At 55.6% G+C, this 9,495-nt stretch overlaps 1 protein-coding gene across 1 annotated transcript; it reads left to right on the top strand.

Moving 5' to 3' along the window:
- The first annotated feature begins 3,387 nt into the window (after positions 1–3,387).
- LOC116970507 (zinc finger protein 551-like) lies at positions 3,388–9,225 on the top strand. Its single transcript, XM_033017151.1, has 2 exons — positions 3,388–3,425; positions 8,305–9,225. The coding sequence occupies exon 2, from the start codon at positions 8,440–8,442 to the stop codon at positions 9,223–9,225; it is 786 nt and encodes a 261-aa protein (XP_032873042.1). The 5' UTR covers positions 3,388–3,425; positions 8,305–8,439.
- The last annotated feature ends 270 nt before the right edge of the window (positions 9,226–9,495 follow it).

Genomic DNA, 9,495 nt, shown 5'->3' with positions numbered 1-9,495 from the left:
TGAATATGATCATGGCTGATCATCCAACTCAGTATCCTGTACCTGCCTTCTCTCCATACCCCCTGATCCCTTTAGCTACAAGGGCCACATCTAACTCCCTCTAAAATATAGCCAATGAACTGGCCTCAACTACCTTCTGTGGCAGAGAATTCCACAGATTCACCACTCACTGCGTGAAAAATGTTTTTCTCATCTCGGTCCTAAAAGACTTCCCCCTTATCCTTAAACTGTGACCCCTTGTTCTGGACTTCCCCAACATCGGGAACAATCTTCGTGCATCTAGCCTGTACAACCCCTTAAGAATTTTGTAAGTTTCTATAAGATCCCGCCTCAATCTTCTAAATTCTAGCGAGTACAAGCCGAGTCTATCCAGTCTTTCTTCATATGAAAGTCCTGCCATCCCAGGAATCAGTCTGGTGAACCTTCTCTGTACTCCCTCTATGGCAAGAATGTCTTTCCTCAGATAAGGAGACCAAAACTGTACACAATACTCCAGGTGTGGTCTCACCATAGGCCCTGTACAACTGCAGTAGAACCTCCCTGCTCCTATACTTCAAATCCGAGATAGATGACATTTCACAGTGTACTGGAGTAACTCAGCAGGACAGGAATGGGTGATGTTCCGAGTCGAGACTCAAGAAGGATCTAGACCCGAAACGTTACCCATTCGTTGCAACATTTTGTGTCTACTTAAACCGCACCTATCCACGTGGCGGTGATCCAGCAGGCTGGAGGAGCGTGCAAAGGCCTTACAACAGAGTGGGCAAGTGAAGGGGCGCTGGCCGGTGTGGACTCGCCGGTGCTCCAGCAGGTGGTCAAGGCGGGTGAAGCCCTTACCACAGGATGGACAGGGGAAGGGACACTCACAGATGTGGGTATGCTGGTGCTGCCACAAGCTGGACATCCGGGCAAAACCCTTACCACACTCAGCGCACACAAAGATTCTCTCTCTGGTGTGTATCCGCTGGTGCTCCCGCAGCCCCCATGCTCTCTTGAAATGCTTGCCGCAGTGGGAGCAGCCGCTCGCTGGCATGGGTCCGCCGGTGCTGCCTCACTACAGTACAGGCAGTTGTAGGGCTGGCCACTGGTGTGCACACGCTGGTGAGACAGGGTGTGGGAGGCCATGGCAAAGCGCTCTCCACACACCGGGCTGGAGAAGGGATGGTCGGTGATGTGGGTGCGCTGGTGGGACTGCAGGTTGCTGGATTGGATGAAGCCCTTGCTGCACTGGGCGCAGGTGTAGGGCCGCTCGCCATTGTGGGTGCGCTGCTGCACCAGCAGGTGATTGGACAATTTGAAGCCTTTGCCGCAATCAGAGCAGGCGAAGGGCCGCTCACTGCTGTGAACCCGCCAATGCTGCCGTAGCCCTGATGACCGGGCAAAGCTCGTGCCGCAGATAGGGCCTCTCGCCCGTGTGCACCCACCAGTGGACCTTCAGCTCACATGCCCTCATGAAGTACCTGCCCTAGTACAAGCAGTCGAAGGGGCGTTCGCCCGTGTGCACCCAGGCCTTGCCACACACGTCGCACTCATAACGCTTCTCCTTGTTGTGCCCCGTCATGTGGTCCTCCATCGAAGCTCAGCCCGCACACCGAGCAGATGGGGGGCGGCTCATCGGCATCCTGGCTGCCCACGATGGCCGCTCACGTCCCCGGGTAAGGGGGGAGGTCGGGGCGTGAGGGGGCGCCGACCTGGGACTGCTGAGCATCGACGAGCCGCCCGCACATCCGCCCGCCCTGCGCCGTGACGTAGCCGCGCCCCACACGCACGGCGCGCACGACCGCCGCCCTGATGTCACCCAAATCCTGCCGCCAGGTCGGCACAAAGGTCAGAGGACCAGAGACGCTGCACTGCGGGCTCCCGCCGCCAGCTGCGAGCTACAGTCGGAGGACCAGAGGCCACCAGACCTGACTCAGTCACATCCCCTTCCGCAGGATCGCCCTCGGAAAAGGAGGAGGGGGTAGGGAAAGGACACGGGTGGAATATTGGAATAGGTGGAGAGGTGGAATATTGTGTTGGAGGAACTGTGAGAATTATATAACACACACATATATATATTTCTCTAGTTTCTTATTATAAACACATATATATTGATTATAAATCATATATCACACACACACATCATATATATTTCTCCAGTTTCTTTCTTGTGACCTCGAATTACTTGTTTCTAATTATTTGCATTTATAATTTAAAAAAAATTATTTTCTTTTTTCATTCGTTCATTCAACGCGTGTCCCTGTATCACATGCTAATATTGTGGATATGGATGTAGTGGCGGGGCTGACAGTGACAGTGACGGGGAGAAGAGACAAGACAGGCCCGGTGGGTGGATCCATCATTGTGGCTGTCAGGCAGCAACTCTACCGCTGCGCATGCGCCACCCTCACCGCCCGCCCCCGTCACTCACCGCTGGTGGAAGGCAGGCAGCCCGTCCGTGACGTCATTTCTGGGCGCTCACTTCCGACTCATCTCGTCCGCACTACCCCCGCGCTCTGTCTCCAGGCGGGGTGAGCCGAGCCCGAGCCCGAGCGCCCGTGGTCCTCCAGGCGGGGTGAGCCGAGCCCGAGCCCGAGCGCCCGTGGTCCTCCAGGCGGGGTGAGCCGAGCCGAGCCCGAGCGCCCGTGGTCCTCCAGGCGGGGTGAGCCGAGCCGAGCCCGAGCGCCCGTGGTCCTCCAGGCGGGGGGGGCGGGGGGTGACGTGACGTCACGGGGCGGCTCCAGGCTCCGGGAGACAAACACTCACTGACCGCCCGCCCGGCACCGTGACGTCACTGGGTGGAGCGCAGGCTCGGGGATGTTGAAGGCCGGGCTGGGGCTGATGGTGGCGCAATGGCCGCCCTGGTGCAGGAAGAGTAATGTCGGGGATTCGTATCCCCCTCAACCCCGCACTGATACCTCACCACCTCACCCCCTCCCCCAATCCCTCACCCCCTCCCCCCCAATCACCCCCTCCCCCCCCACTCACCCCCTCCCCCACTCACCCCCTCCCCCAATCACCCACTCCCCCACTCATCCCTCACCCCCCTCCCCCAATCCCTCACTCACTCCCCCACTCACCACCTCACCCTCCCACTCCCCACCTCCCCCCCACTCCCCACTAACCCACTGCCCCAATCCCTCACCCCCTCCCCCACTCACCCCCCCCCCACTCACCCCCTCCCCCCCCACTCACCACCCCCCTCCCACTCCCCCATCACCCCCTCACCACCTCCCCCACTCACCCATCCCCTACTCCCCCATCCCGCAAACCCCTTGACCCTCAGTCTTTCCCTCCCCCCAAGCACCAGTATTGTTGCCGCGTTAGTGATGTCCTGTTTGCCAGCCTGTTGACCCTCTGTGTTCCCCTCCTGCAGGGTTTAGGACCCGTTGCTGTGGACGGAGAGACGGGGACGTGAGCGGCCATTGAGAGCAGCCAGGGTGCTGGTGAGACCCCCCCCCCCCCCCCCCCCATCTGGTGGGGGAGTAGTGTCGGGGATGAGGGGAGCGGGAACGGTCCGGAGAGACAGAGAGAGGGACACAGAGAGAGAGACAGGCAGAGAGAGAGGGACAGAGAGAGACACAGAGAGGGACACACAGAGAGACACACACACAGAGAGGGACAGAGAGAGAGAGAGACACAGAGAGGGACAGAGCGAGAGAGAGAGAGGGTCGGAGAAAGAGAGAGAGACAGTGAGAGGGAGAGAAAGATGGAGAGAGGGTGAGTGGGACAGAGGGAGAGAGGCAGACAGAGAGGGAGAGATAGAAAGAGAGAGAGACAGAGAGAGGCAGTGAGAGAGAGGGAGAGAGAGAAAGAGACAAAGACACTCAGAAAGAGAAACAGAGAAAGAGGGGCAGAGACAGATTGAGAGAGACGGAGAGTGGGGCAGTGAGAGGGAGAGAGACAGGGAGATAGACAGAGACACAGAGCAGGGAGAGACAGAGAGACCAGAGACAGAGAGAGAAGCAGTGAAAGAGAGGGTGAGAGACACAGAGAGAGAGAGAGAGAGACACATGGAGAGCGACAGACAGAGAGAGAGAGACTGACAGAGAGAGAGAGAGACAGTGAGACAGACAGAGAGAAAGACTCTGAGAGACAGGGAAAACCAGAGAGAGAGACAGGGAGAACGAGAGAGACAGCGAGTGGGAGAGAGGCAGCGAGAGGGAGAGAGAAAGAGAGAGACACTCAGAGTGAGACAGAGAGAGGGGGAGAGATGCAGAGACAGAGAGAGACCAACATGCACATATGCACGCACACATTAATTGACATTGTACTGCTTACAGCTGCAAGAACGTGTAGCAATCAATAAAGGGCTATAGGTCTATTGCGAGTTTATGTATAGGGACATATCTATCCATGCACTGTAAACTTGTATTATACTTATGCATTTTAAATATTTATGTCATGTTTAATACTATGGCAATATAACGATGTATTTTATCATGCCAATAAAGTTTTTTTAAATTGACAGACAGACAGACAGACAGCCAGTGAGAGAGAGACAGAATCAGAGAGAGAAACAGGGGCAGCAAGGGAGAGAGAGAAAGACAGAGACAGACTCAGAGAGAGACAGAGAGAAAGTGAAGGAGACAGAGAGGCAGAGAGGGAGAGGCAGACAGAAAGAGAGGGTCAGAGAGAGGCAGAGGAAGAGGGAGAGACAGACAGGGAGAAAGAGAGATGGCAAGAGAGAGAGAGAGATTATTATTAACATTATTTACCTCAGTTTCCCCCCAGACTGGGTTTATTCCGCTCCCCTGTGGATTTATAACATTTACCTCAGGTGAGAGAATAATAGGGACGGAGAGTGAGAGAGACAGATAGGGAGAGAGAGTGGGAGACAGAGAGACACTCAGAAAGACACAGAGAGAGTGATAAAGAGAGAGAGAGAGACGGAGGGAGAGATGCAAAGAGAGATAGACAGACAGTGGCATACAGAGAATCAGAGATAGAGAGAGACGAGAGAGAGAGAGAGGGAGAGAGAAAGATAGACAGTGAGAGATAGGGAGGGAGAGAGAGAGAAACAGAGAGAGACAGCGAGATACAGAGACGGGGAGAGAGACAGATGCAGAGAGAGAGAGACAGACAGACAGGGAGATAGTGAGAGAGAGTTAGACAGAAAGACAGTGAGACTGAAAAACAAAGAGAGACAGAGAGGGAGACCGAGAGAGAGAGAGAGACGGAGAGAGAGGGGGAGACAGAGACAGAGAGGGAGGCAGCGAGAGAGAGGGAGACCGAGAGAGAGAGGGACAAAGAGAGAGACGGAGAGAGAGAGAGAGGGGGAGACAGAGAGGGAGGCAGCGGGAGAGAGACAGGGAGGACTGAGAGAGAGAGAGGCAGAGAGAGAGAGGAGAGAGACAGTCTCAGAGAGAGAGAGAGAGTCAGAGAAAGCGAGAGAGACAGAGAAAGAGGGAGAGTGAGAGACAGAGAGAGATGCAGAGAGAGATAGAGGGAGAAACCGGGAGAGCTAGAGAGAGAGAGAGGGAGCGAGAGAGATACAGAGACAGACAGAGAGAGAGTGAGTCAGTGAGAGAGACAGACAGAGATCAGATTTAATTCAATACAGAGAAAAATAGAGAATGACAGAGAGCGATGGAGAGCAAAAGAGAGAGACCAGAGACAGAGAGTGGGAGAGACAGAGAGAGAGAGGCAGCAGAGATGGGGGGGGGGGGGGGGGGAGGGGAGAGGGAGACAGATTCAGAGAGACGGAGAGAGAGAGGCAGCAGAGAGGGGGGGAGAAAGAGGGAGACACAGACTCGGAGAGAGAGAGACTGACAGACTCAGAGAGAGACCGAGAGGGTCAAAGAGAGAGACGGAGTGAGAGACAGAGATGAGAGAGCGAGACAGAGTAAGAGGGAGAGAGAGAGAGAGTGGGACAGAGACAGACAGACAGAGAGAGACAGACAGAGAGGGAAAAATGCTGGAGAAACTCAGCGAGTGCGGCAGCATCTATGGAGCGAAGGAAATAGGCAAAGTTTTGGGCCAAAACCCTTCTTCAGACTGATGTAGAGTGGGGTGGGGAGGACACAGTAAGGGCTACCTGAAATTGGAAGTCAATGTTCATGCCGCTGGGGTACAAACTGCCCAAGCGAAATATGAGGTGCTGCTCCTCCAATTTCCGGTGGTCCACACTCTGGCCATGGAGGAGGCCCAGGGCAGAAAGGTCGGATTCAGAATGGGAGGGGGAGTTGAAGTGCTGAGCCACCGGAGATCAGGTTGATTATTGCGGACCGAGCGGAGGTGTTCGGCGAAACGATCACCAAGCCTACGCTTGGTCTCACCGATGCAGATCAGCTGACATCTTGAACAGCGAATGCAATAGTTGAGATTGGAGGAGGTGCAGGTGAACCTCTGCCGCTCCTGGAACGATTGCTTAGGTCCTTGAATGGAGTCGAGGGGGGTAAAGCGACAGGTGTAGCATTTCCTGCGGTTGCAAGGGAAAGTGCCCGGGGAGGGGTTGGTACGCGTGGGCAGGGACGAATTGACCAGGGAGTTACGGAGGGAGTGGTCTCTGCGGGAAGCAGACGGGAGGAGATGGGAAGATATGGCGAGTGGTGGGGTCCCGATGAAGATGGAGACAGTGAGAGAGAGAGAGATGCAGAGACAGTGAGAGACGGAGAGGGAGAGAGAGAAAGCAAACAGAGGGGGAGAGAGTGAGACAGAGAGAAAAAGAGAGACAGACAGACAGCGAGAGAGGGAGGGAGAGAGAAGGAGAGTGAAACAGGGACAGAGAGAGAGTGAGAGACAGTGAGAGAGAGAAACAGACAGAGAGGGCGAGACAGAGAGAGAGAGACCAGACAAAGAAAGTGAGGGAGAGAGAGGCAGCGAGAAAGACAGATTGAGAAAGGGAGACAGAGAGAGAGAGCGACAGAGAAAGTGACACAGAGAGAAAGATACAGACAGAGAGTGACAGAGACAGAGCGAATCAGAGAGAGAGACAGAGACAGACAGAGAGACAGAAAAAGAGAGAGACCAGAGACAGAGAGTGGGAGAGACAGCAGAGAGAGAGGGGGGGGGAAGAGAGGGAGAGACAGAGAGAGACAGGGAGACCAGAGATATATAGCGAGAGAGAGGACAGAGAGTGGGAGAGACAGCAGAGAGAGAGAGGGGGGGGAAGAGAGAGAGGGAGAGACAGGGAGACCAGAGATATATATAGAGAGAGAGAGAGAGAGAGAGGACAGAGAGAGAGAGACACTCAGAGAGAGACAGTTAGTGGCAGAGAGAGAGAGAGACCGATAGAGAGGGAGAGACAGAGAGAGAGGGAGATACAGAGAAAGGGGGAGAGATAGAGAGAGAGGGTGATACAGAACGAGAGAGGGTGATACAGAGCGAGAGGGTGATACAGAGAGAGAGAGATACAGAGAGAGACCAGGGACAGAGAGTGAGGGAGACGCACAGAGAGACAGGTGGAGAGAGAGAGACACACAGAGAAAAAAAGAGAGACCAGAGACAGTGAGAGAGGGAGACGGAGAGAGAGAGAGGGAGAAAGACAGAGAGAGATACAGAGAGACGTACAGAGACAGAGCAATAGAGAGAGAGAGAGAGAGAGACAGACCAACAGAGGCAAACAGACAGATAGAGAGAGAGAGATGAGACGGAGAGACAGACAAATAGAGAGAGAGAGACAGAGAAAGATACAGAGAGACAGACAGAGGCAAACAGATAGATAGAGAGAGAGAGATGGAAAGACAGAGAGAGTGAGAGCGACAGAGAGAAGCAGAGAGAGACAGAGGGAGAAACAGACAGTGAGAGATAGAGATAGAGAGGGAGAGAGAAACGGAGACACAGACACTGAGAGAGAATGACAGAGAGAGAGAGAGACAGACAGACAGAGAGAGGGAGACAGAGAGTGCTGGAATAACTCAGCGGGTCAGGCAGCATCTGTGGAGAGAAGGAATGGGTGACATTTTGGGTCGAGACCCTTCTTTGGTTTAGTTTAGTTTAGAGATGCAGTGTGGAAGCAGGTCTTTCGGCCCACGGAGTCCGCGCCGACCAGCGATCACCCCGTACACCAGAACTATCCTACGCACATTAGGGACAATTTAACAATTTTGCGGAGGCCGATTAAACTACAACCCTGAACGTCTTTGAAATGTTGGAGGAAACCGGAGCACCTCCAACATAAAGGGGAGAACGTACAAACTCCACACAGACAGCACCCGTAGTCAGGATAGAACCCGGTCTCTGGCGGTGAGGCAGCAACTGTACCGCTGCGCCACTGTGCCGCACAGAATTATATAACGGTTTCCTCCGCCACAAATGCAGCCAATATGTGCAAATATTGTTTTGTTTGCCAGCTTGTTGACCATCTGTGTTCCCCTCCTGCAGCGTTTAGGAGCCGACGTTGTGGACGGAGAGACGGGGACGTGAGCGGCCATTGAGGGCGGCCAGGGTGAGCCCCCCCCCCTATCTGTTCGGTGCGCGGGCTGAGTTTCGAGGGGCTGAGCTTCAAAGGAGGACCACATGACGGGGCACAACAAGGAGAAGCATTATGAGTGCGACTTGTGTGGCACAGCCTGTCAGAGTCCGAGCCAGCTGGAGATCCACCGGCGGGTGCACACGGGAGAACGCCCCTTCGACTGCTCGGAGTGTGGCAAGAGCTTCACCAGCTACGGCAACCTGCTGCAGCACAACCGCGTGCACTCTGGCGAGAGGCCCTTCACCTGCTCCGACTGCGGTAAGAGCGTCAACACGGCGCAGATCTTGAAGATCCACCGGCGGGTGCACACTGGCGAGAAGCCCTATGGCTGCTCCACTTGCGGCAAGTGCTTTGCCCAGTTGTCGGGGCTGCAGGAACACCAGCGGGTGCACACGGGCGAGAAGCCCTATGGCTGCTCCACCTGTGGCAAGAGCTTTACCTGGTCGTCGGGGCTACGGCAGCACCGGCGGGTGCACAGCAGTGAGCGGCCCTTTACCTGCTCCAACTGCGTTAAAGGCTTCAAGTCATTGCTGGAGCTGAAGAGGCACAGGCTCGTGCACACCGGGCAGCGGCCCTACACCTGCAGTGATTGCGGCAAGAGCTTCACCCAGTCGAGCAACCTGCTGGAGCACCAGCGCACCCACACTGGGGAACGCCCCTACACCTGCGCCCACTGCGGCAAGGCCTTCACCCACTACACCAGCCTGCTGGTGCACCAGCGCACCCACACTGGTGAGCGCCCCTACACCTGCACCCAGTGCGGCAAGGGATTCACCCACTCCAGCAACTTGCTGTCCCACCAGCGCACCCACACCGGAAAGCGTCCCTAAACCTGCGCCCAGTGCGGCAAGGTCTTCACCAGCTCCACCAAGCTGCTGTCCCACCAGCGGGTGCACGTCAGTGACCGTCCCTTCCCCAGCCCGGTGTGTGGAGAGCGCCTTGCCATGGCCTCCCACACCCTGTCTCACCAGCGCGTGCACACCAGTGGCCAGCCCTACTACTGCCCATACTGCGGTGAGGAGTTTGACGGCTCGCGTGGGTTGCGGCAGCACCGGCAGACCCACGGCAACTGCTCCTACTGCGGCAAGCGTTTCAAGAAC

The sequence above is a fragment of the Amblyraja radiata genome, unplaced genomic scaffold (assembly GCF_010909765.2).
Source record: "Amblyraja radiata isolate CabotCenter1 unplaced genomic scaffold, sAmbRad1.1.pri scaffold_963_ctg1, whole genome shotgun sequence".
NCBI classification, from domain to species: Eukaryota; Metazoa; Chordata; class Chondrichthyes; order Rajiformes; family Rajidae; genus Amblyraja; species Amblyraja radiata.
Note: the sequence above shows the minus strand (reverse complement) of the source record. Positions and strands in the feature narration are given on the sequence as shown.